General features: G+C 53.4%; 4 protein-coding genes across 7 annotated transcripts; 2 read left to right on the top strand and 2 right to left on the bottom strand.

Moving 5' to 3' along the window:
• Positions 1-1,127: 1,127 nt before the first annotated feature.
• Carns1 (carnosine synthase 1) lies at positions 1,128-10,812 on the top strand. Of its 2 annotated transcripts, none has more exons than XM_032891251.1 (9): positions 1,128-1,307; positions 2,902-3,175; positions 3,897-3,986; positions 4,241-4,728; positions 4,973-5,147; positions 5,232-5,317; positions 6,009-6,240; positions 6,335-6,615; positions 8,569-10,812. In XM_032891251.1, exons 4-9 carry the CDS (start codon positions 4,246-4,248, stop codon positions 9,793-9,795), a joined length of 2,484 nt encoding a protein of 827 aa, XP_032747142.1. In that variant the 5' UTR covers positions 1,128-1,307; positions 2,902-3,175; positions 3,897-3,986; positions 4,241-4,245; the 3' UTR covers positions 9,796-10,812. The 2 variants fall into 2 exon arrangements, with proteins under 2 accessions (XP_032747142.1, XP_032747141.1); XM_032891250.1 differs by having other exon boundaries at positions 1,251-1,307; positions 2,902-3,508.
• A 982-nt stretch (positions 10,813-11,794) lies between these two features.
• On the top strand, positions 11,795-18,725 carry Rps6kb2 (ribosomal protein S6 kinase B2). Its single transcript, XM_032891252.1, has 15 exons — positions 11,795-11,968; positions 12,297-12,337; positions 12,428-12,548; positions 12,832-12,900; positions 14,467-14,614; positions 15,951-16,008; positions 16,085-16,185; positions 16,317-16,407; positions 16,493-16,583; positions 16,695-16,802; positions 17,273-17,335; positions 17,446-17,523; positions 17,615-17,722; positions 17,811-17,923; positions 18,211-18,725. The coding sequence occupies exons 1-15, from the start codon at positions 11,891-11,893 to the stop codon at positions 18,398-18,400; spliced, it is 1,458 nt and encodes a 485-aa protein (XP_032747143.1). The 5' UTR covers positions 11,795-11,890; the 3' UTR covers positions 18,401-18,725.
• On the bottom strand, positions 18,696-20,879 carry Ptprcap (protein tyrosine phosphatase receptor type C associated protein). Its single transcript, XM_032891253.1, has 2 exons — positions 20,750-20,879; positions 18,696-19,489 (listed from the first exon to the last, which is right to left on the bottom strand). The coding sequence occupies exons 1-2, from the start codon at positions 20,750-20,752 to the stop codon at positions 18,899-18,901; spliced, it is 594 nt and encodes a 197-aa protein (XP_032747144.1). The 5' UTR covers positions 20,753-20,879; the 3' UTR covers positions 18,696-18,898.
• A 634-nt stretch (positions 20,880-21,513) lies between these two features.
• Coro1b (coronin 1B) lies at positions 21,514-27,046 on the bottom strand. 3 transcript variants are annotated; one of them, XM_032891254.1, is made up of 11 exons: positions 26,922-27,046; positions 26,065-26,267; positions 25,624-25,746; positions 25,390-25,519; positions 24,993-25,174; positions 24,788-24,907; positions 24,138-24,242; positions 23,912-24,057; positions 22,968-23,025; positions 22,065-22,328; positions 21,514-21,958 (listed from the first exon to the last, which is right to left on the bottom strand). In XM_032891254.1, the coding sequence occupies exons 2-11, from the start codon at positions 26,263-26,265 to the stop codon at positions 21,833-21,835; spliced, it is 1,455 nt and encodes a 484-aa protein (XP_032747145.1). In that variant the 5' UTR covers positions 26,266-26,267; positions 26,922-27,046; the 3' UTR covers positions 21,514-21,832. The 3 variants fall into 3 exon arrangements, with proteins under 3 accessions (XP_032747145.1, XP_032747146.1, XP_032747147.1); XM_032891255.1 differs by having other exon boundaries at positions 26,929-27,038; XM_032891256.1 differs by having other exon boundaries at positions 26,936-27,033.
• Positions 27,047-27,672: the final 626 nt, after the last annotated feature.

Below are 27,672 nucleotides of genomic sequence, written 5' to 3' on the forward strand. Positions count from 1 at the left end.
GCAGACGGCATGAGCCTCCAGGGATGATTGTGTGGTTCTCAGGGCGATTGTGGGTGTAATTGCACTTACACAAATCAGATATGTGGGCTCCTGGAAGCCCGGCTACTGCATGTGGGCCCTGCCAGGGCAAGGAAGTATAGACTGCCGGCTTCATTCACCACCAGCCTTTTCCTTGGCTGTCCTCATGCTACCTAACTGGCAGAGATCCTGGCTCAGGAAGGACACTGAGAGACTGCTGTGCCAGGCAGCCAGTGGCTCCTGACTAGGACTGACAGCTGCCTGGCTGGGAGCATTGCTCCCTGTAAGGGCAGGGTGGAGCCAGTGCCCCAGGCAGGCAGTAACCAGCCGAGCGCGCTCCCCCGACTATACCATTCCTCCCAGTCCATAGCTTTTCCTCTATTTTCCCCCTGTGGGTCTCGCTGTAGACCTGTGTCTGGGGAGCCCTAGGCTCTGGCTCAGGGCTGTTTTCTGTTCTGTGGGTTGTCTCTGGGTCGGTCATCAGATCCAACACCCTCCCGGTCTCTTGTCCGAAGCCTGGGTTGCGCGGAGGAGGGAGCCGCTACAGAAAGGGGGAGGCGGGGCCCTCGCGTGAGTCTAAGCAGCCCCGCCCCGGGCATGGCCAGGCTCACTATATAAGGACAAGCCACTGGCCACAGTGCTGTGCCTCCACCGCTGCAGAACTCCCTTGTTCTTTGCTCACCTGCCCGCCTGCCTAGCCTGCTCCAGTTGCTGTTACCAGCAGGTACCCCGGTTCCTGCCCTACCCCATGGGAGTGGGGATGAGTGGGGATTTGGGTTGGGGACCCTGAGAGCTTGCAGAGTTTAGTATTAATCTTACACATTCATGGAAACCCTGGTCATCCCACCATTGCAGGGGCTGAGCCAACACCCCAGTTCCCAGCATAGCTGGTGTAACCAGGGATTGGAGGACTCAGAGATGCTGGGCTCTTGGGGTCCATGGAATAGAAATTCCTTTTTCCCTGAGGGTGGGGGTGAGGTGGGGATAGGACAGAGGGTGTATGGGCTCCTTGAATCTTAAGGGTCGAAAGGCCAGATAGGGACCAGAATGCCCTGATCCCTGTTTTGTCTCTCTGTCCCCTAGCCTCTCTGCTTCTCTACCTCCAAGATGGTGAGTCTCTTGTGGTCCCTTCTCACAAAAGGGTCAAGTCCCTGGATAGAGGGAGGGCAAGGACTGGCACCCAGAAACTTAGCCCTGCGGACTGTCAGCTTACACCCCATAACCAACTCCAGCACTGGATCCCTACCCAGTGTACCAGGCACTCACCTGTGCCACATTATCCCCAGGAGGTAGGTGCTGTCAGCCCAGTAACGGCTCCTCATCCCAGCAGCACCTGTGGAGTGCCACCTGCCTGCCCAGCACCTGTCTGGGTTTAGGGACACAAAGATGAGCCACGGGTCCATGACATCAGAGTGCTTTCCTAGGAAGGGACACAAAGGATTCAGCCCTGGTGTCCTAAGATGCAAGGAAAGGTCTGAGGCCCAGCCCTTGGATGTCCGAGCCATAGCTTAGTTTCTGAGCCAACAGATGATTTCCCCAGGCAAGACAGCACCCGTGGGGTGGGAATAAGACAGGCACCAGGTTGCCACCAAGCCAGAGAGAGCTAACAACCTGTTCAAAGTGGATGCTTCAGTGTATCTCCTGAAAGACAGGCCCAGTTACCAGACTTGTGTAGGCCAAGGCACTGCAAGGAGTAATGGTCCCATTTCTGTCATCCTCAGAGAGGGGACAGGGGTGTCCTCTTCCTGCAGACTTCCTGCAAAGAAAATAGTGCCAGAACTCCATACACTTGTAGACATGTTGAATCAGGTGTGGTGACACGGGCTTTTAATGCAGGCATTCAGGAGTCTGAAGGAAAAGGATTGCCAGTTCAAGGCCACTCTGAGCCACATAGCAAACCAATCAACTGACCAGCCAGACAAACTGGTCTGTTTCGAGGATGCTTGCCTAGCATGTAGTGGGCCCTGGGTTCAATTCCCGGCTCCGTATGAAATTCGATATAGTGGTGCACACCTGTCATCTCACTGCCTGGGAGGCAGAGTGCCTGGAGTTTGAGGTCAGCCTGATCTAAAAAGCAAATGCCTGTCTCAAAAGAAAAGGAAAAATGAAGGAGAAAAAGGAACAGAAGGAAGGACTGAAGTTGGGAGGCAGTTGGTAGAGTGCTGGCTCAGTCTGCACGAGGCGGAGTTCTATCCACGGCACCATGTAAACCTGCCGTGGTGGAACATGCCTATAGTCCCAGCACTCAGGAGGCAGAGATAGGTGGGTCAGAAGTTCAAGGTCATTCTTTCTCCACTACACGCAAGTTTGAGGCCAGCCTCAACTACATAAAACCCTGTCTCAAAACAAAACAAACGCCAATAATGAAAAGGATGCCAGCCCTCACCAAGCGTGTTCCATCGGGATGCTGTGGAGGAAATAAATTCTCCTGATAGGCAACAGCAAACTCCATGATGGTAGATGAGTCATTGAGTCTCAACGAGAACTATCGAGGGCTAAACAATGGTTGCAGTATTTCAGGTCGGAGACATCTGTGAACCAGTTACTGTGTGTCAGCACTGTGTAGAGCTGGGATTGCAGTGACAAGAGAACAAACCCCAGGACCCTAGCGTGGGACAGACCCTAGGTGTGATAGGGGTCAGCAGTCCAATGGGGAGTACGTCCCTTCCCATTCGCTGGCCCAAGACACTGTATCTATCAGTGTGCGGTGCCTAGCCACAGTTCCCACTCGGCAAGCCTTCCGTCCCCCCAACTCCTTCCTCTTCTGGTCCTTTGAACTTGACCCAGGTGGGTGGACTGGGAGGCTGGCTTATACCATTGAGTGACTTAAGATGCTCCTCTGCCAATCCTGCCCAAGACATACTGTTTCTGTCCCCTGCTCAGCTCTGCCTGGATCCACTGGGTACAGAGTGGGACCATCCCCTGGGCTCCAAGGATCTGGATGGAAAGGAAGAACCATGGAAAGGAGGCGCTGGTCTGCCACCCACAGGCTGCTTCCCTGGGCCCTGGCGCCAGGATGTTAGCCTGGATTGCAAGGGCTCCCCGGAAGAGGCTGAGGCTCGGGCCTGGACTGTGTACTACTACGGTCTCCTTCAGAGCTGTCTGCAGCAAGCTGGCCTTCCTGAGACCCAGGATCGCAGCCAGGCACCTCGTACAGGTGCCTCAGGGCTCCGCAAATGGGTCTCCCAGAGACAGGGAGGGACCTTCGGTTCAGCTGCTTCCCCTTGTCTGTCCGGGCTGGCTCCTCCCCCAGGCTCTGGTTCCATCTAAAGGCAAAACCAGAGGGCCTAGGGCAGGCAGGTCATGTCTCCCAGGACATCAGGTCAGGGCTCCCCACCATGTCCCACCCTACCCATCCTGCCCCCTGGAAATCCACAATATCATTTGCATATTCCGTGGAGCTGAAACTTCTAGAGCGATGTCTTAGGAGATGCTATGGATGCAGCTGAGCAGTTGCGATCCCAAGATGCCTCCTTGTTTCATAGATCAGGTGGGTCATGGATAATTTTGTGTGGACCAAATGATCTTCAGCTAGAATACATAAGAATCACAGACTCGTTCCCATCACACAGACTGGAAAACTGAGGCTTAGAGAAACAGTGGCCTTTCTGAGGTCATGTGCAAAATCCAAACTCAGGTTAGATTCATCCTCCAGTGCCTTCTGGATCAGATGCAGATAAAACAGAGCCAGTCTCAAGGCAGGATGTCGGGTTTCTCCGCTTTCATATTCAGCTCCCTCTGTCGTCTTCTTATTTGACCCCTAAGAAGGGCCTGGGAGGCCTAAGAGTGAGGGTGGGAATGTGGAGGTAGGGGAAAGTGGGCAGAAGGGCAGCAAGAGGAGGATCTTTGGTGAACGTAGCAATGTTCTCTTCCCCCAGGCTGCCCTGGGGCAGAGGTGACCTTGTGCATTCTGGGTTCCCCCAGCACCTTCCTGTCTCTGTTGCTGGAGGGCGGGGTCCAGAGCCCTGGTGAGTGTGTGCCCAAGTTCCCCACCCTCTCCTACAGAAAGGGCAGCCCTGTCCTAGCCCAGCCACATCCCAAAATACCCACCAACCTTGGCAACTGCCTGCATTCCACAAGGCCAGCTGCCATGCTCTGAGTAGGGGTGGGTTCTGGGAATCACTGACCCCCCCATGACACAGAAGCCCGGGCTGGGGTGGAGGTGTCGGCGGCACAACTAAGCATTCCCGGCCAGCAGCTGCCTTCCTCCCTCTGCCCGCAGGAAACATGCTCCTTTGCCTGTCCCCTGCCTGGCTGATGAAGGTGGCTTCTGCAGGCCAAGAGGGTGAGGCAGACCTGTTGGTCTCCAAGGCTGTGAGCTTCTATCCAGGAGGCCTGACATTCCTGGATGATTTTGCTCCCCCTCGCCATGCCACCTACTTCCTGGCAGGCCTAGGGCCAGAATCTGGCCACGGCAAGGAGGCGGCAGAACTGGCCAGGCATCTCACTTGCCCCACTGGAGGCTCGTCGGAGCTGGCACGGCTGCTGGAGGACCGGCTGCTGATGAGGTGGTTGCTGTCCCAGCAGAGTGGTGTAGCTGTGCCAGCTACCCTGGCTTTCACTTATAGGCCTCCAGGGCTGCTTCGGGGAGGGGATACCGGCCCTGGACTACGGCTGGTGGAGCTCAGTGGGAAGGAGGGCCAGGAAACACTGGTGAAAGAGGAAGTAGAGGCCTTTGTGCACTCCAAGGCCTTGGGTGATGCTTCACAGGTAACAACAGGTCCCTCTCAGCACTGAGGTCTGTGTGGGCACCTACAGGAGGGACCCCATAGTTGTGATGACCAAATCCTGCTGGGAAATAATCCCAAACTCTGCCACTATCCCATGTCTCTGTAGCAGTGCCCCGTGCCTTCCTACCTCTGTTTACTTATTGGCGCCTGTGGCATGAGCATCCTACCTTCCAGGCACATGACCTAGTGGTGGTGAGGATGGTCCTTTTCCTTTTCTGCTCTAGGTGGCTGTGAGGCTCAGTGGCTGGCGCTGGCGGGGACAGCAGGTATTGCCTCTGCACCTGCGGGAAGAGCCATCCACAGTGGTGAACACAGTGCTGGGATTGCTGGAGAAGCTGGAGGAGGAGGAGAGTGTCCTTGTGGAGGTCATGTGCCCACCTGTCCGGCTGCCCTTACCAGGTTCTCTCCTGAGCCAGCCAGAAATTGGGAGCAGAGACTGACCTCTAGACCTCTTCTGGGCTTAGACTTCTCATGTTCCTCCAGGGAGTCCTGCACCTGGCCCTGAGCTGGCTGTGCGTATCTGTGCAGTGGTGTGTCGGATTCAGGGTGATAGGCCCCTACTGAGTAAGGTGAGAATGGCTCAGGTCTAGGACATAGTCCTGTCAACCCCAGCTCTGCCTAACCCCACTGATCTGATGAGAGCCTGCCTGGTACAGAGAGGATATGATTTGGGGGAAGGGGTGGTTACTTTCAAGGGGACTCCCAGGTTGACACTTTTTTCTTCCTCTTCAACCTTCCTTAACCCTTCTATATCAGGAGCCCAAGCTCTTGTGCTTAATCTCTATTCCTTGTCCTGGGGGCCTGATTCCTTTTCCAGAATGCTTCTCCTTACAGCAGAAACTAATTCAGGGTCAGTCCCATAGGAAGGTACCAAGCTGAGGAACTCGGCAAGGCTAGGGAACCTCCTGGGTACTCAGCAGAACTCTAGAGAGATGATGAGGGTTTTCCAAGAGACCATGCTAGGGCTAGGAAAAAAACAGGGTAGCTACAGCAGGTTGGAGCAAGCATCCTTGGAATCTTCGAGCTGGGCCTAGAAGCCAGCATAACCCTGAGAGATCTAGGCACCAGATGGTCAGTAAAGCCGAGAGTGATTTGCAAAGATTAGGTCTCCATGGAAGAAGTGGGTTCTTGAAGTGCAGGGAAGGTAGGTCCTGGACCTTGGTGTAGGGAAGGTACGCAGGCATCAAAAGGGTACTTAGAACGGTGAGCTTTGGCCGGGCTTCTCCCAGTCCAGCCCCTTCTGAACTGCACTGTGGTCAGGTGGTGTGTGGCGTGGGCCGAGGGGATCAACCTGTGCGGCACCACTATACCCTGCCGAGGTCACTGGGGGTGGCGCTGGCCCAGTGTGGCCTGGAAGAAGAGGCGCAGGTGGCGCTACTGGAGCAGGGCATCAAAGAAGCAGCTGAGGCCGCGTTGGCCGCAGTGCTGGCCCTGGAGGCCGGACTGAGTGTGGAGCAGCGTGGTGGACGCCAAGTGCACACTGACTTCCTCGGTGAGCACGGGAGGAGCGGCTCGGGCTGGAAGGCTTGGGCGGCGTGGGGACCGGGTTGATGTTAGCTCAGTCCGCGCATTCTCGCCCGGCCCAGGCGTGGACTTCGTTCTCACAGTGGTCGGACGCACGCTGACTCCCGTGGTCCTTAAGCTGAATAGTGGCCTGTGCCTAGAGGCATGCGGCGCGCTCGAGGGACTGTGGGCCATGCCACGCCTGAGACGCTCAGTTGAGGAGGCAGCAGCCGCACCGCTGGTGGAGACAATGCTGCGGCGCTCAGGGCGCCACCTCATGGACGGAAAGCAGCTGCTGGTGATCGGCGCCGGCGGCGTCAGCAAGAAGTTCGTGTGGGAGGCGGCGCAGGACTACGGACTGAAGGTGGGCGGGACGCGGCCCAAATCGTGTTCTGATTGGTGAAGGCGGGCTATGAATGGGCGGGACTAGTTCTTCAGACAAGAGCGGCCGCTTTCCCGGGGCGGGCCTTCCTGGCGAGGGGCGGGCCCTGCTGCTGTGAGAGGGGCCCCTCAGAAAAAAACAAAGGAAGAGGTGGAATGAATAGGCAGGAGTGGGCAGGAGACAGGCGGTATTACAGGTCAACAGAGGAGCTCACGTCTCTATTTTATTTATTTTTGAGAGTCTCACTATACAGTCCTGATTGACTGGAATTCGTAATGTAAATCGGGCTAGCCTCAAATTCCCAGAGACCTTCCTGCCTCTTCCGTCCTAATCTAGATTTAAAGTGCAACACCACGCTTAGATTTTTTTTTTTTTTTTTTTTTGCTGTTTTAGGGATTGAATTAGGGCCTTGCATATACTATAGGAGCAAACTCTCTATCCCTGAGCTAGAGCCAGGGATTTCATTATTTTTATTTATTAATTTTTAGTTGTATGCGTATGGGTATTTTGCTTGCAAATATGTCTGTGCACCATGCATGTAGGTGCTTGGTGTTCACAGAGGCCAGAAGAGGGCATCAATCCCCTAGAACCGAAATTACTACTCCACCTCCAGATTCTGGGATTTTAGGAGTGCTACTTTATATTTATATTTTGTTTATTTTCATGGTTATTTATTTATTTTGTGGCTAAGGCTGGCATAAAACTTTCTGAGATCTTCCTATCTCTGTCTCCCACTCTCTTGAGCTCCCCCACCCCCTGGCAGATTTTTACCATGTAGCCCAGACTTGGCACACATAACACACAGTCCTCCTGCTTCAGCCTCCCAAATGTTAGAATTGCAAGAATTTGTATCACCAAATCTTGTAGCTACTAGGTCTTGAACAGCTGGGTAGGAAGAAGTTTAGCTCTGCCTGGGGAGAAAGATCTTTGAAGCTGAGTTCCTGCAGCTTGGCACATAGGATGCTCCAGGAGTAATATGAACACTTTATTGATTTCAAGTTAAGTTTATTGTTGGAAGAAGGCAGGCAGGGACTTACATTGTAGGAACTGGAGTTAGCCAGGCAACAGACATCATCATTCCTACTGAAACAGATAAGAAAGCTGAGTCTTGGGCTGGAAAGATGGCTCAGGGGTTAAGAGTACTGACTGCTCTTCCAGAGGTCCTGAGTTCAATTCCCAACAACCACATGGTGGCTCACAACCATCTGTAATGGAATCTGATGCTCTTTTCTGATGTGTCTGAAGACAGCTACAGTATACTTATAAATTAAATAAATAAATACATCTTTAAAAAAAAGAAAAGAAAGCTGATTCTTTCTCAGGCTGGCCCTAGTTCACCACAGTGGCCTCCTTGCCCATTTCCTACCATGCACAGTCCCTGAGGAATTCTCCACAGCCTTGGCATCACAATTCCTTCCTGATAGTGTATATTATATGCCAGTTGAAGGACTGACAGACTCCTGATGCCAAGTTACCTTATGCACAGCCACTCCTCCCTCATCAGTGGCTGCTTGCGCCTTGAATAGCAGCTGCCTTGTGTCACTGTTCACCAAGCAAAATACAAGCTTTGGGGACACGGGGCTCCTCAGGAATCCTGCACATCACATTACATGCGGAAGGAATGATAAACAAGCCACTGGTCTCCAGCCCCCAACCCTGACGGCTGGTCTCCAAGCCCTGCAGGGAAGCTGCCTGTGATGAGTCTCCTCAATGTACTCTTCTCGAACCCTGCTCCTCTCACTCAGCCTGCCATTTCCTCCTGAAGATTTTGTCTTCAGTCTTCTCCCCCATCCAGGCTGACATAGGTGTTTGCATGTTTATTCAAGTTGTCAGTAAACATATATTGAACACCTGGTGTCTACCCTGTAGAACACCATCCTGTATCTTCCCTGGCCCAGCATCTGCTCACACGAATGTCCCTCCGGTTTGTTTCAGCTGCACCTGGTGGAATCAGACCCCAACCACTTTGCATCCCAGCTGGTCCAGACCTTCATCCACTTTGATGTGACTGAGCACCGGAGGGATGAGGAGAATGCTCGGCTGCTGGCTGAGCTGGTACGGGCACGGAACCTGAAGCTAGATGGCTGTTTCTCCTTCTGGGATGACTGCTTGGTGCTTACTGCTCTCCTCTGTCGTGAGCTGGGTCTGCCCTGCAGCCCCCCAGCTGCCATGTGCTTGGCAAAGCAGAAGAGCCGCACCCAACTGCATCTGTTGCGATGCCAGGGCCCACCCTGGCCTTCGACTTCCCTCCATGCCGTGGCCTGCTGCCCACTGGAGAGCGAGGCTGACGTGGAGAGAGCCATTTACCAGGTACCTCTCCCTGGTGTGATGAAACTGGAATTTGGGTCAGGAGCCGTAGGCGTGCAGCTGGTGAAGGATGGGCCGCAGTGCCATGAGCACTTTTCCCGGATCCTCCATGACTTGCAGGGTGAGGCTGACCACCCAGGCATTGGACTGGGCTGGGGCAATGCTATGTTACTGATGGAGTTTGTGGAGGGCACAGAGCATGATGTGGACCTGGTGGTGTTTGGTGGACGGCTGCTGGCTGCTTTTGTCTCTGATAATGGCCCCACAAGGCTGCCTGGCTTCACAGAGACTGCAGCCTGCATGCCCACTGGGCTAGCACCAGAGCAGGAGGCCCAGATGGTGCAGGCAGCTTTTCGCTGCTGCCTGGGCTGTGGGCTGCTGGATGGGGTTTTCAATGTGGAGCTCAAGATGACTGGGGCCGGGCCGAGGCTCATTGAGATCAACCCTCGAATGGGAGGTTTCTACCTTCGAGACTGGATCCTGGAACTCTATGGTGTGGATTTGCTTTTGGCTTCTGCAATGGTGGCCTGTGGCCTGCAACCTGCCTTGCCTGCCCACCCTCGTGCCCGTGGCTACCTAGTGGGCATCATGTGCCTGGTGTCCCAGCACCTACAGCTGCTGAGTTCTCCTGGCAGTCGAGAGATTCTACAAGCTCTCCATGACCAGGGTCAATTACGACTCAACCTGCTGGAGGAGGCCCTGATACCTGGCCAGTATGAGGAGCCCTATTGCAATGTGGCTTGTGCTGGAGCCAGCCCTGCTGAGGCCCGTCACCGCCTGCTAGGCATCTGTCAGGGCTTGGGCATTGACAGGCCCAACTACCCAGTTGCCCATTTCCTGTCTCATTTCAAATAGCACTGGGGTCCAGGAGCAACAGGCATGGAGTGCTAGGAGGAAGGACTGTGGTGGTCTGTTTCCCTGTTCCTCTCTGTCACTCTGCCCCAAACCTGGTTCAGCACACTCCCATGCCTCAGGTCTATTCCAGAACAGTAGAGCCATTTTGACATCAAAGTCTTCTGGATTCAAGGACCATAAAACAAGGATTTGGAATTTGCTGGGTCCTCTTGCCTTCCAGAAAGCCTCCATCTAGTCCCAGCTATCCCCAGGACTCTAGCCTTAAAGAACTAACAAATATCAGCACCACACTGTCAGTGCCCAGCCCAGGTGGGAGTGGTAGAACCCTGGCTCCTCCTCTTTCACTCCTCCAACCTTCCAGGTCTGTCTCTTCCTGTCACCTATGCAAGGAGAGAACCTCCGCTGACCCCTAGCCTTGGACAAAGGCCATGAAATCTGAGATTAGAACCCCAGACTTTAGCAAAGTCCAGGACAGTTGTAGAGCCTGCTGAAAATGTCTGGCAGTGCTTCCCTGTGCCTGTTGGCCTGAGCAGTAAAAGCAAATGTCTGTGATCAGCAATAGGCGTAACCATTTCCCCTCACACGTTCAGGCAGACCCTAGTGCCCCCATGCTACAGATGAGGAAGCAGGCACAGAGAGGAAAAAACCGACTGCCTCCAAGGTCCTAGCTCAGTGGATGTCGACAGGATGCAGAGGCACCTTCTCTGTTTACTGTGTTACGTGCTCTGTCAGCCTCCAGGTCCTCTCCGCTTTCTATCTTCATTCATAAGCAGCTTCAGACTCCTGAACACCTCCCTTCCATAACACCTCCCTCCCATATACCCTGCATGTTCCCCTCCAGCTTGTTGCTTTGGCCTCTGGCATACATCCCTAGTCTGGCCCTGGGACTTCTGTGTACAAACCTTTCCTCATTGTGGGAAGCTAGCTACTTTGAAAACTCCTGTTTCTGCCCAGCACGGGAGCCATGGACAGCTCCCAAAACATGCCTACCCAAATAAAGACTTGTGAACTAGTGAAGTATCTGGAATCCAGTTTGTTTTAGATAGTGCCCCCATCTGGGTTCAGTAGGTGGGGAGCTGGGAAGTGGGAGGGAGAAGTGGAAAAACATCCTATTGGCTGGGCCCCAGGGTTGACCTTTGCCAGGAGCTTACCTTACACCTACCTACATGTAGGCCTAAATTTGAGGATGTCTTTTTCTTGAATTATAATCCTAGGTCACATTTAGGCAGTCATCCCTCTGCTGACCTGGATACGCCTAAATTTTGCTCATCTGAGTTCACACCCTGTATCCCAGTGGGTGTCTCCTGTGTAATGGAGAGGCTATCCAGACTCTCTCCAATCAAAATGCACAGGCTTGGTTTGGGATTGAACCCAAGCAGTCAGGTTTGTGTGGCAAGTGATTTTATCCTTTGAGCCATCTCTCCAGTTCTCATCCATCCTTTCAACCATATTCTATTAAAGTATCTATTCTGAGCTAGGCAGCAGGAATACTTGGTATGCTTAAATTAGCAAAAGGCCATATTTAGGTGTGTTGAGCCCTTCAGAACGGGAGGCTTGTAACAAAGCCCAGAAAGTGTCAGACCTGCAGGGTCTGTTAGCTTCAGCAAGGTTGTAAGGAGTATCCCTAATACAGCCTGCTGCTCCTTAATACAATCGAACAGACACAACTTTTCTTTCAGGGCAGCTCACAGCTCTAAGAAGAGCTGAGGAGTTGCCATTTAAACCCAAACCTTCATGCACCTGTAATTCCGCCCTTTAAATCTTTAACTTGCCCCAGAGTCAAAATGGGAGCCTCTGTGCGTGCGGTTCGGGTCGACAGCTGGCCCGGTAGAAACCGCCGACTAGGAAGATGGTCTAGTAAAGCCTATTCATAAGGCTGCAGGATGGGCGGTTCAGATCTCTGGAACTACGACTCCCGAGAGGCATTCCGACAGGCGCCATTTTTTCTTCCCCTTGAGAGTGGGTAGTGAGGCTAGCTTGCGTCAACAGAGCGCGCGGCAGCTATCGCGGAGAGATGACGTAGAGCACAAGCCTAGGGCTGTCAGTCAGAGCTCTGCCTGGTCCGGGCCAAGGGTCCCGCGGGACCGGCGGGACCATGGCGGCCGTGTTTGATTTAGACTTGGAGACCGAGGAAGGAAGTGAGGGCGAGGGCGAGCCGGAGTTCAACCCTGCGGTGAGTGTTTCCCTCCGGGCGGGACTGGACCCAGGAACCCAGCTGGTTAACCAAAGCCCTGGCGCTCCCTACAGAGTGGTTTGTGACACCTACAAACCCCGATCCTTCCCAGCACCAGCCTCAGCCCCAGCACTAGCCCCTACCCTGGACCGATCTTCCCTTTTTTTTTTTTTTTTTTTTTTCTATCCTTGGTCTGTCCTTCCCAACCTTTCTCCATCCCTGCTGCTGTCTTCCTATCCTTGGTCCTCTCCCCTGGTTCAAGCAGTTCGGCCCAAGTTGGGAGATGTTCTGGCACTTTTCATAGCTCTTATCACTTGGTTTCTCACAGGACGTGTGTCCCCTTGGCGAGTTAAGAGCTGCTGGCCTGGAGTGAGTGAGGGTCTTGCTTGGGGGATGGAGTAGGGGACGGGACTTGGCGTATACTAGAGCCTTGCCTTCATTAACTCATTATATCTTTAGGACAGTGGGACACTATGAGGAGGTGGAACTGACAGAGAGCAGCGTCAACCTGGGTCCTGAGCGCATCGGACCCCACTGCTTTGAGCTACTGAGTGTGCTGGGCAAGGGGGGTTATGGCAAGGTACTAGCATCCCTTCCCCTCATGGTGACCAGCTCTAGCCTGAGACAGCATACCAACTTTAACACCCAATAGGCTTGTAAATCTACTGAGTCTCTGATGGGATTCAGAACTGAAAACCTGAGGGAGGGAAGGGCAGATCCTTTCAAAATCTGATGGAGATCTTTACTGTCCCACCCTTAAGCTGACCTTAAACCTTTTGGTCCCAATCCTAGAGCTTTAGGGTGGGGCTCCTTGAAAATGGGATGTGGTCAGGGAAATTAATCCTGTCTCCCTTGCCCTACAGGTGTTCCAGGTGAGAAAAGTGCAAGGCACCAACTTGGGCAAAATATATGCCATGAAAGTCTTGAGAAAGGTGAGTCATTTGCTCAGACAGCAAAGACAGAGTAGCTGCCACCCCCAGCAACCTGTGCCAGGTCTTGGAAAGCCAGCCGGAAACATGATAAAGTCAGTCCTTATCTTGGCCCTTGCTGACTTAGTTTCTGTCGTCATATATACTATTTTGGAGTAATTCTTAAATGGAAGCAACTTGCCTGCTAGAGCACGTATGACAAGTTTTGATTCTCAGGACTCCCGAGGGCAGGCGGTACTGTTGGCATTCAGTGAATAGAAGCCCAGGATGCAGTTCAGCAGGAACCCACAACAAAGAATTGTCTGGCTCAGTGTCAGTAGTGTCCAGGTTAGCTGGACTTGGTAGGTTACACCCTTAGTCTCAGGACCTGACGGGATAAAGCTGGAGGATCTGAGTGAGCCCTAGGCCACCCTGGGCTACATAATGATACCTTGTCTCAAAACAAACAAACAGAAAAGTATCAAGGGTGAGGAAATGAGAGGATAAACCAGTTCCAGAAAAGTAAAGTTTACTGCTCACAGCAGCAGAATTACAGAAGAGATTCAAGTGACCAAAGATGGCAGAAGGGTAATGGCCGAGAAGCAAGAGAGAAAGACAGGAGTGTTTGTGTGTGTGTCTGGCGGGGAGGTGGCGGGTGTGTGTGTGTGTGTATCTAACTGTAACTGACTAATGATCACTCAGAAGTTCTAATCATTTTAATTGTGTGAGTGTGTGTGTGTGTGTGTGTGTGTGTGTGTGTGAGAGAGAGAGAGAGAGAGAGAGAGAGAGAGAGAGAGAGAGAGAGAGAGAAACAGAAACAGAGATATGCCAGGTGATTTACCCATGTATAGAGGCAGGGAGAGCATAGGATACCCTACTTATTATCACTTACGCTGATGAGACAAGGTCTCACTGAATATGGTGCTTAGCCAGCCCCAGTGATCCTTCTGTGTCCACCTCCCACAGACCCAGGTACAGGCACACAACAGCCATCCTTGGCTTTTTATATTGGTACTGGAGATTTGAACTCAGATCTTCGTGCTTTCATAGCATGCGCTTTTAACTTCCGAGTCTTGTGCCCAGTCCTCCCATTATCTCTTTTTTCACCTCCCATTGTCTTTGTCATGATCAGATCTTATGGAGGGCAGACTGGAGAAGCTTCTAGAAAAAAGGGGCTCATTGTGATACTGTTTAACCCTTGGTACCCTGACTCTATGGGTTGGTTACTACTGGTGGGATGACGATGATGTCACTGAACTGCCATGGTCTATGCAGACTTAGAGTCTAGACACTTATTTTTTTTTTTTTTTCTTTTTTTCAGGGCTGGGGATTGAACCCAGGGCCTTGCGCTTCCTAGGCAAGCGCTCTACCACTGAGCTAAATCCCCAACCCCTGAGTCTAGACACTTATATACCCAGGTTGTGTTTCAGTGTTTACTTGAATCAAGAGTCATGACTTCCTTTGTACTGGAGCACTAGCTCCTCCTTTGTATAGTTCAATACTGAGGTTGAGTATTCTGCGACAATAAATCAGCAGGGCAAAAAGGAAAGTGCTGTGGGTGCCTCACCTAACTTACTCCTGCATCTCTAGGCCAAGATTGTATGCAGTGCCAAGGACACAGCACATACCCGGGCTGAGCGGAACATTCTAGAATCGGTGAAGCACCCCTTCATTGTAGAACTGGCCTATGCTTTCCAGACAGGTGGCAAACTCTACCTCATCCTGGAGTGCCTCAGTGGTAAGTGTGTGGGTCAGGCTTAGTTAGGTGTGTGTAGCCCGGGAACAGTGGGTGGGGACTTCCCTGAGAGGTATGATTGTGGAGGATGGCTAAGAGGCTCACACAACCATGCCTGGCCATGTGTCCATCTGTGTGTCTCTCCATCTGTTCATTCATTCAGCAAACATCCATCCAGTGCCTAGTGTTTGTGGGGTGGGTGGGGCTGGTGGGAGTTTGTAATACCTGTGATGTTTAGAGAGAATTTCATCCACTTTTTGCTACCTCTCCTGCCTGTCCCCTGTGTGCCAGGCACCCAGTCAGGCCTCATCTAGCTGCATCCTTCTTGGAAGTCTCATGGGTGGTTACTGTTTCTATAAGGTTTATTTCTTGTTGTTATTAGTTTGTTTTTTTGTTTTTGTTTTGTTGAGACAGGATCTGCTTATATAGCCCTGGCCTGCCTGGAACGTAACTGTATAGACCAGACTGTCCTTGAACTCAGGAGGTCTACCCTGAATTCAGATCCTCAAACTCAGGAGATCTGCCTGTCTTTTGCATACTGAGTACTGGTGTTCAAGGCGTGTGCTACACACCTTCTTGTTTTGTCTTTTTGAGACAGGATCTCACTATATAGCATTGGCTGGCCTGGAACTCACTACATAGAATTCAAAGACATTCCGTGCCCCTGTCTGGGATTAAAAGCATGTGCCACTACACCCGGCAGGTCCGTTTCTAAACTAGCTTTGAGGGTCTAGCTTACGTGGGTTCTTGTGTCACCTCCACTAATTAGGTCATCTTCCTAGAGCATGCATCTCTAAACACCCAAACAGAGCCTTGGTCTTTTCGGTCATGCCCATTGCTCACCAAGAGTGACTGAGAGCCATTCCTTCTACCTGTCTCCCCAATACCAGCTGAGCCCTACAAGCTTCTTCCTGCATGCTTGGCCTCCCTTTCCACTCTGTCAAGACACAGAGCCACACCTCCACTACAGTCTTCCATCGTTGTATCCAGATTAGCGTCCTCTGCCTTCTATCATGAGGTTCTAGGAAGTTCCCAGAGCTATTGCCTGTGCCTGGCATCCTAGAGCAGTGTCCACATGTCTGTCTTCCCATTAGACTGAGCATCCTGAGGGCAATGGCTGGGTCTCCTCAACTCTGCCCCAGCTTCACGCAGCACAGGGCCAGGCACCGAGTGAGTAGGCGACGGTAGATGTTTGCTGATTGAATTGAGTCCCCACGGCAGCTCTGGGAGGCAGGTAGGGTGGGATCTACAAGTCCCATTTTTCTCTAGAAGAAACTGATGCTCAGACAGTAATGGGGCTGGGCCCGAGTGCACAACTGCTCATGTGCTTGTGTCACAGGTGGTGAGCTCTTCACACATCTTGAGCGAGAAGGCATCTTCCTGGAAGACACAGCCTGGTGGGTCTCTGGGGGTGCCTTGTCCTTGCCTTTGCCCCAACCTTTGCCCTGCCTTTACCTTATTCTGTCTTTGCAGCTTCTACCTGGCAGAGATCACACTAGCCCTGGGCCATCTCCATTCCCAAGGCATCATCTACCGGGATCTCAAGCCCGAGAACATCATGCTCAACAGCCAGGGTGAGCATGTTGCATGCGTGCACAGGCATTACCCCTTGTCTTGCCAGGGTCTGCAGGACAGGGCTGAGGAGCCCACAAGCAGGCCTGGCCATCTGTCATCCCATGGCATCTCTTTCAACATTCTTCCTCAGGCCACATCAAACTGACAGACTTTGGACTCTGCAAAGAGTCCATTCATGAGGGTGCTATCACTCACACCTTCTGTGGCACCATTGAGTACATGTAAGTAGTAGCACATGGCTGGCCAGGGTGTGGGAGAATAACCAGAGAGGACCTGCCCTTACTGACAATTCCACCTGCCTCCCAGGGCCCCAGAGATCCTAGTGCGCATTGGTCACAACCGGGCAGTGGACTGGTGGAGCCTGGGAGCCCTGATGTACGACATGCTCACTGGATCGGCAAGTCCCGCTTCCTTGGGAGCAGGGTGGGTGCTGGGGAGATCCCTTCCAGGTTGGGGCAGGACTGGGTGGGAGGACCCCTAGGCTGCCCTCACCTTCTGCCTTCTCCAGCCGCCCTTCACCGCAGAGAACCGGAAGAAAACTATGGATAAAATCATTAAAGGGAAGCTGGTGCTGCCCCCCTACCTCACCCCGGATGCCCGGGACCTTGCCAAAAAGGTGGGGCTCTTTCTCACCTAGGGACATGTCTCTGTCTCTTCCCCTAAGCCCTGTCAGCAACTCTGCACATATGACTGTCCCTAGGCTCTGGGGAAGGCCACCCCCAGTCCCGCCTGCCTGTGCAGTTGGTCTCTGGGAATGACAGAAACATTGACTTTGAGATTCAAAACCCTGAGTTCAGGCCTGGGCTCTGAACCCTGAGTAGTACTGGGTCTGTGTCTGTATCAGCAGGGTGTTCTGTTGAGTTAGCCCTGCTCCTTCAGGCCGGTACCAGCCTGTTAAAGGAAGGGGAATGCCAAAAAAAACTTCCTGAAGAGGGCACTGTTGACCCAACTCTGAAAATATTGAGGGGTTCAATGGGCAGAGGCCATGTTCTAGATCTTTTACCCTATTTCTGCTTGCCTCCTCCCCATACTGGAGGCTGGGCTTCCCATCAGCTTCTCTCCACCCTTACCTCTTCCTTTGTGCAGTTTCTGAAGCGGAATCCCACTCATCGAATTGGGGGTGGCCCAGGAGATGCTGCTGATGTGCAGGTGAGTCTGGTTTTGTCACACGGAATTGGTGCCAAAGGATGAAGTAGATTATAGCAGTGGGTTAGGCAGGGTGAATAATTGACATATTCCCTGGCACCCTCTACCCTCAGAGGCACCCGTTTTTCCGGCACATCAATTGGGATGACCTCTTGGCCCATCGTGTAGACCCTCCCTTCAGACCGAGTCTGGTGAGTGTATGGGGAGTCTTTTTGGCCACATGGCATGTGGAGGTCCTGCACTTTGTATTCCTTTAACCCCCCCTCATGGATCTCCCTGAAGCAATCAGAAGAGGACGTGAGCCAGTTTGATGTGCGATTCACACGGCAGACGCCAGTAGATAGTCCAGATGACACAGCCCTCAGTGAGAGTGCCAACCAAGCCTTCCTGGTAAGAGCCTGGGAGTTATGGGCACCAGAACAAGGATCGCAGCTAGGGATTAAAAGTCAGCATCACCTGGCCTGGCCTCTCCCCACAGGGCTTCACGTATGTGGCACCTTCTGTACTGGACAGCATCAAAGAGGGCTTCTCCTTCCAGCCTAAGCTGCGCTCCCCCAGACGCCTTAACAGCAGTCCCCGCACCCCTATCAGGTACTCAGGGACAGGGCAGGCATGTGGCTGGGGCAGGGTTCCCTAGCATAGACAGGTACCTGTGGGCACTCTGGTCAAGCTTTTCTTTAGTTAGAGGCTAGCCTCGGGCTCCTGCTCATTGTGGGACCCCAGTCCCTATACATCTGTAATGGAGGCTGCTAAAGTGGTAGTTTGTGGACCTACAACTTGTGTGCCTTAGTAGATAGAGTGCCTAACCTCCCTCATCTGCTGCCACTATTCCTGACTAGGCCTAGGAGGCTCTCACTCTGCCTTGGTTTCTCTTGCAGCCCCCTCAAGTTCTCTCCCTTTGAGGGGTTCCGGCCCAGTCCTGGCCCACCAGAGCCCATGGAGCCATCTCTACCTCCACTCCTGCCACCACCATCATCACCACCACCCACAAGTACTGCCCCACTTCCCATCCGTCCCCCCTCAGGAACCAAGAAGTCCAAGAAGGGACGGGGCCGCCCTGGGCGCTAGTAGAATAGAAGAAGAGACAGCTGTGAGAACCTGACTGGCTCCGACCTGTGGATGAGATGAGAGTGTGTCTTGTGTGGGGGAGGGTGAGCCTTACAATCATGTACAGGAGGGCTGCAGGCTGCAGCCACTGGAGGTGTTCCCAACCCCCATCCCATCAGAAGGGACTTGGCCTGTCTTTGGACCTGTGCCCTCATAGGATTAAAAGACTGAATCATGGCAGAATGACTTTGGCTGGACTTCAGAACACAAGAGTGGCTTGTTTAGGGAGCCAAGGGGAGTCTAAAGGACCATGGACTTCATTGCTTACAAAGTTTTATTTTCGGTATATCACCTGTCCAGTGTCTATCTGGGGCGCACACACTTCGGGGAACTGGTGGGGCTGTCAGTTTAAGGAGCTCACGTGAGGGTTGATGATGAAGGTCCAAGGCAGTTTGTGTCTCACCATGACAACATGGGAAGAGAGTCAGGCTGGGGCAGGACCGGAGAACAAGCTGACTCCTACAGTGCGGTCACACGGAGGCCCTGGCCCCCGGCTCTCCCAGCACTGTCATCCCAGGCAGCACTGCCTGAAAAGGCATGCAGGTCACTCAGAAGGGCCTCAGCACTGCTGCCTGAGCCCACAGGACCCTGAGAGCTGAGGCCCAGGCCCCCCTCACTGTCTGTGTCATGTACATCTGGGGTCTGCTGTGCTTCACATCGCTGCTCCTCTTCCTTGGCATCAGCTCCCTCGGGGCCACCATCCATCATGAAATCTTCTGCATCCTGTTCATCCTCCTGCGGCTCTGGTTCTTCTGGGGATCCCAGCTCAGTGCGAGCTCGAAGCCAGCGGCCTGCAGGGCTGGCCCAGAGCAGGCGGCAGGTGCGGCCCCACAACATGGCACCCAGGCGAGCTGGGTGGTAGTACCCCCCTGAGGCATGGCTGAGGCGACGCCAAGCCAAGGCTAGGCCAGTGACCAGCAGCAGTAGGAGCAAGAGCAGCAGGACGATGGTGACCACATTGGAGCCCGCACCATCCTCTGGGCCTGACCCGGAGGCCAGTGCTCCTGGCAGGGCCAGCAGCACCCCAAATCCGAGGGTACCAGGCAGAGCCTGTGGGAGACAGTAGGGAGGAGTTGTCACTTGATGAGACCAACAGGATTCTGACAAAGACTTCAGCTGCCTCAGGCAAAATAGGGACAGTCAAGCAGAAAACCCTCAGCCCATATTTGGTCAGGGCCTTGCTCTAGTGTGCTTACCTTAAACTCAACCCTGTAATTCACTTCTCACTGCCTGAGGCCTGTGCCTGCCTGAGGCCTGTGCCTGCCTGAGGCCTGTGCACTGTCTTCCCTCTGTTTAGACACAACTTCCAAAGCCTCATGGCTACATTCTTGTCTAGGTAGGCCTGACTGATGAGGCCCTGCCCAGACTTTTTTTTTTTTTTTTTTTTTTTTTTTTTTTTTTTTTTTTAAATTTATTCACTTTACATTCTGTCACTACTCTTCTCCTGGGTCACCCCCTCCCAGACCTTCAAGACTTCTACAGCTAACTTGTCAGGTGGATCTCAGCCCACCCATTCACCAACCGCAGGTCCCCTTGATTACTCTTTTCCCCCCCAAACCCCACACTGGAGAATACTCTGTTGATCTATTCTGTTGCCTTGCCTTTCCCACCTGGAGTGGGAGGGAGAGGAGGGTAAGCATCTAAAACCATGTGTGGCACATAGATGCTCAGTGGATATTAGCTGGAAGATAAAGTGGCCTGCCCTGCAGTAGAGGGAGTTTAAGGGCCCTGAGAGGCTAGTGGCAGGTGGCTCTCTGGCGGCTGTGATGAAGATATCTAGACCAATTCAGAGGTTGATTGGCTCTAGAATGAGGGGTCTTTGTGGCCCCTCCTCTCAACTTTGCTGCCCCAGTTGCAGGGTTTCCGTTCAGCTCCCCACTCTACCCTGAAGGGCCTCAGGCATGCAGGGCCACCCAGCTTGGGGGCAGCATGTGTAGCTATCAGAGGAAGCCTGCGGTTGGAACAAAGCAGGTGGGGGTGTGTGGTAGCAGGGGGGGAAGGGTGCAGGTCACAAGGCTTCCCTTCAGCACACCAGGCTCCGGGGAAGGAGTTATACCCAAGCTCAGCTTATCAGGGGTCCAGATGGGAGGCTATCCCAAGGGTCTTGGAATAGGGCTGTGCCTAGAGGAACTGGAGGACCTATCTTTAATTCCAGAGAGCCCAGATCTGAGGTTGAGGGCCAAGTTCCAACCCATTCTAGTCCTGGGTCTTGCTAACCAAGGCTACGGAAGGAGACCCTTAACTCCTGGAACCCAACCCTCCATCCCCAACCCACTGCACCCCAAGAACCCAAAGGGTTCCACAGCTCACCATTGATCCGATGGCCTTTGCACGGGCACCCACCTCTGAGTCTGGCTGTGTTTAGTGAGAAGTGAACCCTGGGAGCTCAGTACAGTAGCTAGTAGGAGTTACTGACTTCCGTTTCCTGCCCCAAATGCCCCACCCACTCTGGCCTATTAGAGGACCCTCATTGGGGGTCTCAGCCTCTCAGGATTACCCAGACCCATACCAGGTCTTCCATGGACCTCTAGGTGAGGTTAGGGCCACAGGATCTGTGACCAGAACTCCAAAGAGAGGAGGTATGCATCTAAGGCAATATATATATTTATTAGCTTTATATATATTTATATTTATATATGTTAGCTTTAGCTAATATAAATATTTAGCTAATAAATATATATATTAGCTTTAGCTATATTATGTAGCTTTGGCGGGCCTGGAACTCAAAGATCCTATTTCTGCTTCTGGAGTGCTGGGACTAGAAGTGGGTATCTGGTTAACCTTAACAACAAAACTGTGCACATGACTGCATATGTGGGGACATATGGAGGTCAGATGCCTCTCTCCACTGTCGATTCTAGGGATTGAATTCAGGTCATCAGGCTTGCTCAGCAAGTGAATTTGCCCACTCACCCATCTCCCAACACTTCTCTAGCCTTTTTTACTTCAGTTTCTCTTTATGGTGGATTTCTGGTATACAGGGGTGGGGTTGGGGAGGAGCTACTTTCCATTTAAGGTTTACAGTTTCCCTTCTTAGCATCCACCCATAGCCCTCCACAACAGTAGGTCAAACCTGGCTTTAGAAAGAGCATTTTATTTGGAATGAAAATATAGAACCCATCTCTGCTGCTTTTTCTGGTGAGGGGGCAGTGGGTTGGGCAAGTCGAGGAGATGGTCCCTTAGAGTACTTGGGAATTTGCCTTGGTACAAAAATCTTCCAAAAGCCAGGTGGTGCTTCCAACCTGGGCCCCAGGCTGTGGAGAGGTACAAACTGGCCATGACCTGCCACAGAGGCACTGAGCAGCAAACTGCCTGGTGTGACCTGGCCACAGAAGCTAGGTGGGAAGGGTTGGAGGAGAAGGAGGCAGTATCGGGAGCAGGTCCCTGGTTGTCCTATGTATCCCCATTCTCCATGCGGCCCAGATGCTCCTCCAGGCGGCTGATACGCTCCCCTTGTTCCTTGACCAGCACCCGAAGCGCCCGAAGCTCCTGCATCACCTCTTCCAGCTTCCCAGCTTCCTACAAAGACATAAGGAAGTCAGAGGCCATCAGCCATAGCCCACCCCTAGGGAAGAGGCCCGAGACCCAGCCAATGGGACGGCACTCTCAAATGTAGGGCACGTACACCAGACCCAGCAAGGTTGCCACTGGGAATGTCAGTAATTGCAGTAGCTGTGGAGACTCCGGAGCGGCTGTAACTGGCAGGCTTGCTGTCCGATAGCACGTTGCGCCGGCTGACCTTCAGGTCCCGTTGTTTACTGGGCACATAGGCTTCCCGTAGTGAGATGAGGATTGGATCAGCATCTTGACCACTCACCCAATCCTCTGCCTCAAGAGCAGCCTCGGGTCCGGCTGTGTCAGGGTACAGATCATCCTGGAAGAGGTCAGACTGTGCACCGGGTAGGGGAGGTCAGAATCAGTTGGAGGTCCCTGTCAGGGGTCTCACATCTGGCCTGAGTGGCTGCATCCTCATCACCCTCCTGACTTGTATCCCTGCCAACCTATCCTCTAAGTGCCTGATGCTTCCTGGCACAGCCCTTGCTGGCACCATCTCCAGCAAACCACAAGGGCCAGCTATGTGGCTCTGTGGAGTCCTGTGAGCCATATCTATGGCCCACAGACTATGAGCTTTGCTGCAGGACATGCCTGGCAGACTGTACACAGCAGCTGGAGGACAGTGGGACTGTGTTCCAGGCTCCTCCCCGTGGATTTCATGACCAGAGCCGCTGTCCTTCTTCATGGCCGTCTTCCAGCCCCGCCTCCCACAGAACACCATCACAGCCCCACAGTTAGTACGGCCTCCTAGGGGAGGCCCTCTGTCCCCTCATCTTGCTCTTAAGTGCCTGGTCTGTCACTGCAGGACTTCAGCTCATCCTGTGCCATTCCTCCAACAACTCGCTAGAATTCAGGCCACCTTGGCATCGGTACAGCCCCTAGGCCACACCCACTCACCAGCCTCACCCACTGCCTTGGTGTGGCCCTTCTGCTAGGGAAGAGAGTAGGTGGACAGGGTTACCAGCAGTCTCACCTTTCTTGGCACAGTCATTACTATGGGCTCACACTTGCGTTCATGCAGTTTGTAGAACCTGGGAAAGGGAGGGGAGCCATGGTGGAACCTCCTACAGTTTTCCAGTTTCCCCACCTGGATGTCCCCACAGGTAGAGCTGAGTACCCACATACTGGCTGCCATTGAGGTGAACTCATGGCCTCCCTGTCTCAAGGGCCGCTAGAGCATGACCTATTCATGATCAACTTTATGATAGCGATCCTACTCCCCGCCCCCCTTTCTCTCTCTCTCTCTCTCTTTTGAGACAGGGTAGACCAGCCTTGTTTCAAACTCATGGAGATCATCCTGCCTCTGCCAGAAGCTGGGATTAAAGGAATGTGCTACTTCCTTTGTGTTTTGAAACATGGTTTCATATATTCCAGGCTGGCCATGAGCTTACTAACCTCACTACAGGGCTAAGGACGGCCTTGAACTTCTGTCCCTCCCAGGTCTACCTCCTGAGTGAATGACGGGCTGTATTACAGCCTTTGCTTTACAGGGCTGGGCATAATCTATGCTGGGCAGCACTGCAGCAGCTGAGCTGCATGTCTGCTCCTTTCCTTTGAGACAGGGTCTTGCTAGAGAGCTCAAACTGACCTTGAACTTACTATGTGCACGGTCTAGCTTGTAGTCCTCCCAAATGCTGGGGTAACAGGTGGGTGGCACCACGCCCAGTTTAGCCTCCACAATCTGAAAACTCTCACCTTGGATGCTGACAACCTGGCCCCTGCTCTGCCTGACTACCCGGCCAGGCAGGGTCCTTGAATAAAGTGTGCCTACAAATAGCTGCCTCAGAGGACCTTCAAATTCTTTTTTTTTTTTTTTTTTTTTTCTGGAGCTGGGGACCGAACCCAGGGCCTTGCGCTCGCTAGGCAAGTGCTCTACCGCTGAGCTAAATCCCCAACCCCCTCAGAGGACCTTCATACCTGGCAATTTCACACTTGCTGACCTCCAAGCCCCTCTTAGGCATGCTGCCCATACCCCTCTGGGGTTCTTTACTGGTAAAGGTATTCAGGAAGTGGATGTAGGGAGGTTCATCTGTGATCTCAAAGTACCGGATGCTGGAATCACCCTGTGGGAATAAAGAACTTCAGCACTTGGCCAGGTCCTTCCCTTATGCTCAGCCCAAGTTTGACTCTCACCTAAGCTCACCTTGCCACAGACGTAGACCACACTGGTGTCCGGGTCATAGAAAGGCAGTAGAGCCCCATTGCTTGAATCCAGCTCCTGCAGGGCCATGGGCTCCTCAAAGTTTTCCTAAGCACGAGGGACAATTGGGTCAAGTCAGCGTCTTCTTGTTCTAAGGCCTGCTGGACTGGCTTCCGTCAGTAGCACTTCTCAACATGCTGGTGGGTTCTCCATTTCTAGTTCTTGCTTTCCCACCCTTCTCCAGGCCTCAGGACTACTCTCAAACTAATGGACAAGTGTGGAAGACATCTGGCCACAAGAAGGGTGGGGTCCAGGTGGTACCAGCCCAGGCCTCAAAAGGGCCCTCGAACTGATTGTGCCAGTGTTCCTACTCTGGGACTGGAGGCTCTAAGGAGAGGGTTCCTTTACGGTTTGTGCAAGTAGAAATAAGGATGTGAGAGACACTGAGGGAGTGTTAGGGAGAGTCAGGGAGCTGGAAACAGGGAAGGAAGGGTCAACAAGGTCCCGGAAGTCTCAGGGGCCAGGCTGAGAATCTAAGTAATACAGACAGACTTCTCCTCCATGCTAATCTGTCTGCCTGGCCCAGGGAGGAATATGCTGGGGTGAGGCCCAGGTCTCAATCCTGCCCGCCTTAAGCTCGTTACATCACTCACTGGGTCCCAGAGTGCCAGTTGCCGTTCACTCATGCGGCTGAAACCAGTGGTGAACACCTTCCCATCAGCCAGAAAGATGGCCCGCATGGGCCGAGCCCCCTCGTGAGCCTTCTCCCGTTCCTGTAGGATGGACAGGTGGTCAGTACAGTGCAGATCAAGACCCTGAGCCTGGACATTGTCATCTTTGCTCTTTGGGGATACCTACTGCCACCAGGGTGCCCCGCCTGGGATCGATGATTCGGACACTCTTGTCCTTGCAAGCTGTGCAAAAGAGGCTGCCGTTGTGGTTCCAGCTCACGTTGTAGATGAGGTCAGGGTGCAAGCTGTCTAGGCGGTACAGCTCCTCTGCAGTGCCCACATTCCAGATAAGCACCACATTGTCACAACCTGGTGGGCAAGTGGTCATCAGCTCAGGCAGCCAGACATGCACTCGTAGGACCATCGGCCCACTAGGCCCACTCTGCCCCCTCCTCTTGTTCTGAACTGGTCACCACCTTTGTAGGCATCACTTCCCCTGTCAGATTGGCCTGTGAGAGGTTGCTGGACACTCCAGGATCATCCTGGAGAAGGGTAGAGAGGAAGGGGTGTGGAACGGTGCGAACCTGCACTGAGAAGCACATTTCGGGCTGTGGGGTGCCAGGTGATGATGCCCACACGCTTGGTATGCCCCTCAAGCACCACTACTGGCTCTGTCAGAGGGGAGGTCAGCCCATTCTCTGGAATCTGCCACACCTGTGGTAGGAAGAGGGAGGATGGGCTCAGACCTGTGCTTGCCCCTGCTGCCAGTCTCCTTCAGCCACACCCTGAGACCCTGACTCGAACAGTCCTTTGCTCACCATGACAGTGCAGTCCTCTGATCCACTGGCAATGACTTCGTCATTGTGGGGGCACCAGTCAATGTCCAGAACAGGTCCCGTGTGCCCACACACTGTTGGGTAGGCCTTGTCAATGCGGCCTGTCTGTAGGCATGAAGGGTAGTCAGAGAAGAACCAAAAGTCCTCATCTCCATTCCTCCCAGTATCTGTGGGCCCTCCAAGGTGCAAGAATGATGTGACTACCCTGGTTCCTGGTGGCCCAGATGTGACTCTGCTCCACCCAGCATATGAGGAAATGCCAGAAGCCTCTTATCCACACTTGGTGGCAATAAATACTTTTCCTACTTGCACCAACAATCCAGCAGCAGCCACAGGTCAAGAAGTGGCACAAACTACCCTGCCCACAGGTGTGGTCAGTGTGTCCTTGGTCCTCCTCTCCACCCTGACCCCGCTGAGGCCCACCTTGTTTAGAGGGAGCACCATAAAGGCACCCCCACCACTGGCTTCCACAATCACTGCCAGGAACTTGGGGTTGACTGCGCAGAAGGTACTGTCCCAGGTAACTCGGGACACTCGAATGTCCTCATAGCACTGGTCATTCTTGACTGGCTGACCAAATACATGCCGGAATTTGCTCTGCCGCACAACTTTTCGGAAGGACATGTCTGCAGGGCAGAGACACCTGGATCAGCTCTGCCCTCCAAAGAGACACACAAGCATGTCACCAGGGACGTGACATGATAACGCTGGGAGTCTCTATTTCTCCAGTTATAGAACGGATTCATAGATGTAGACCAACAGACTCTCCCCCCAAACCCTCCCTGGCTAGGCTCTGAGGGAGAGAGAGAGAGAGAGAGAGAGAGAGAGAGAGAGAGAGAGAGTGTGTGTGTATGCGCTGCTGAAAGGGAGACAGAGCTTAGATTTTCCCTGGGTCCCAGATGGTTCCAAGGAGCTTTCCACGCCCAGAATTTGAAGGCTGGGTGATGGGGAGAAGAGGCAGCAAAAGGGGTTTTTTGGTCTTCCTACTAGGCCGCAGCTGAGTCGCAGGGAATGTGCAAAGAGCTGCACTAAGTCCGGCCCAGGGACCCTGGCAGAACAGGGGTCGAGGATCCTGCCAGGTCCTCAAAGTAGCCTCAGAGCACAGTCCAAGATGAACCAGAACCCAACTTCCAAAGATCCCTGCCCAGGAAGGGAGAGATGGACGGCTGCGGGGGGAGGAGTTGGGAATGAGGGTGGGGCGCGGCGCTCATCGGGCTCGCGCCCCCCCCCCCGCCCCAGGCCCACGTCCGCAACCCCTAGTCCGTCCCTGCCGCTCTCACCGCTCACCGCTCACCGCTCTCCGCTCCCCAGGGGCGCCGGGGACTGCGGCGGCGACCTCGGGCGGCTCCGGATCCCAGCCTCTGGGAAGCAGGAAGCGGGAATCAGGAAGTGACAGACGAGTGGGGCGGGGGCGGGGCAAGGTCACGCGCAGAAGGCGGGGCTTTGGAATGCCCCGCCCACGGGGCAAGGCCTAGTCGCAAGGCTCAGGGCGGTTTGTTGAGAGGGGCGGGCCTGATTGGAGCCACAGGTACATACTGTGGGAGTCTCTTGGGGAGGGGTGAAGCCTGCCCTCTGTTTCCCTACCCAGTTCTACCCAAAAGGATTCTCTCGCTCCGCTTCCAACGTTTTCACGTGTTTTTTGTTTTGTGTTGGAGACAGGATCTTACTCTGCACACTTGCTGGCCTGGAACTGGCAAAGAACTCACAGATATCTCTCTCCCGAGTACTGTGATTAATGGCATGGGCCACCACACCTGGCTATAGGTACTGGTTTTAAAGCTGGGGATTCATATGTCAGTTAGATATAAACATTGAAGAAGTGAAAGGCAATGTCGTACATCTCGCTGGACTCCTGTGGCTCCTGCTTCGACTTAGAGAAAAATGGAAGTAGAGGATGACAGTGGATACCATATACCTGCCTTTCCTTCCTCCATCTCATCAGAGCCTAGATTTGCCTTCTAGGATTCGCCCTATCTCCTCTCATCCTGGAGGACTTAGGTGCCCGTTAGGACCCACAGTAGTAATAGAACA

The sequence above is a fragment of the Rattus rattus genome, chromosome 2, assembly GCF_011064425.1.
Source record: "Rattus rattus isolate New Zealand chromosome 2, Rrattus_CSIRO_v1, whole genome shotgun sequence".
NCBI lineage: Eukaryota > Metazoa > Chordata > Mammalia > Rodentia > Muridae > Rattus > Rattus rattus.

What these genes read in the sequence shown, in the direction of transcription:
- Carns1 (XM_032891250.1), top strand. Translation starts at nt 3,454, where the DNA reads ATGGATGCAGCTGAGCAGTTGCGATCCCAAGATGCCTCCTTGTTTCAT. An exon ending in TGTCCGGCTGCCCTTACCAG is followed by an intron (nt 5,148 to 5,231) that starts GTTCTCTCCTGA and finishes ATGTTCCTCCAG; the next exon opens with GGAGTCCTGCACCTGGCCCT. An exon ending in CGCAGGACTACGGACTGAAG is followed by an intron (nt 6,616 to 8,568) that starts GTGGGCGGGACG and finishes GGTTTGTTTCAG; the next exon opens with CTGCACCTGGTGGAATCAGA.
- Rps6kb2 (XM_032891252.1), top strand. Translation starts at nt 11,891, where the DNA reads ATGGCGGCCGTGTTTGATTTAGACTTGGAGACCGAGGAAGGAAGTGAG. An exon ending in CCATGAAAGTCTTGAGAAAG is followed by an intron (nt 12,901 to 14,466) that starts GTGAGTCATTTG and finishes CTGCATCTCTAG; the next exon opens with GCCAAGATTGTATGCAGTGC. An exon ending in CATCATGCTCAACAGCCAGG is followed by an intron (nt 16,186 to 16,316) that starts GTGAGCATGTTG and finishes ATTCTTCCTCAG; the next exon opens with GCCACATCAAACTGACAGAC.
- Coro1b (XM_032891254.1), bottom strand. Translation starts at nt 26,265, where the DNA reads ATGTCCTTCCGAAAAGTTGTGCGGCAGAGCAAATTCCGGCATGTATTT. An exon ending in AAATGTGCTTCTCAGTGCAG is followed by an intron (nt 25,175 to 25,389) that starts GTTCGCACCGTT and finishes CTTGCCCACCAG; the next exon opens with GTTGTGACAATGTGGTGCTT. An exon ending in GGCGGGGCACCCTGGTGGCA is followed by an intron (nt 24,908 to 24,992) that starts GTAGGTATCCCC and finishes TCCATCCTACAG; the next exon opens with GAACGGGAGAAGGCTCACGA.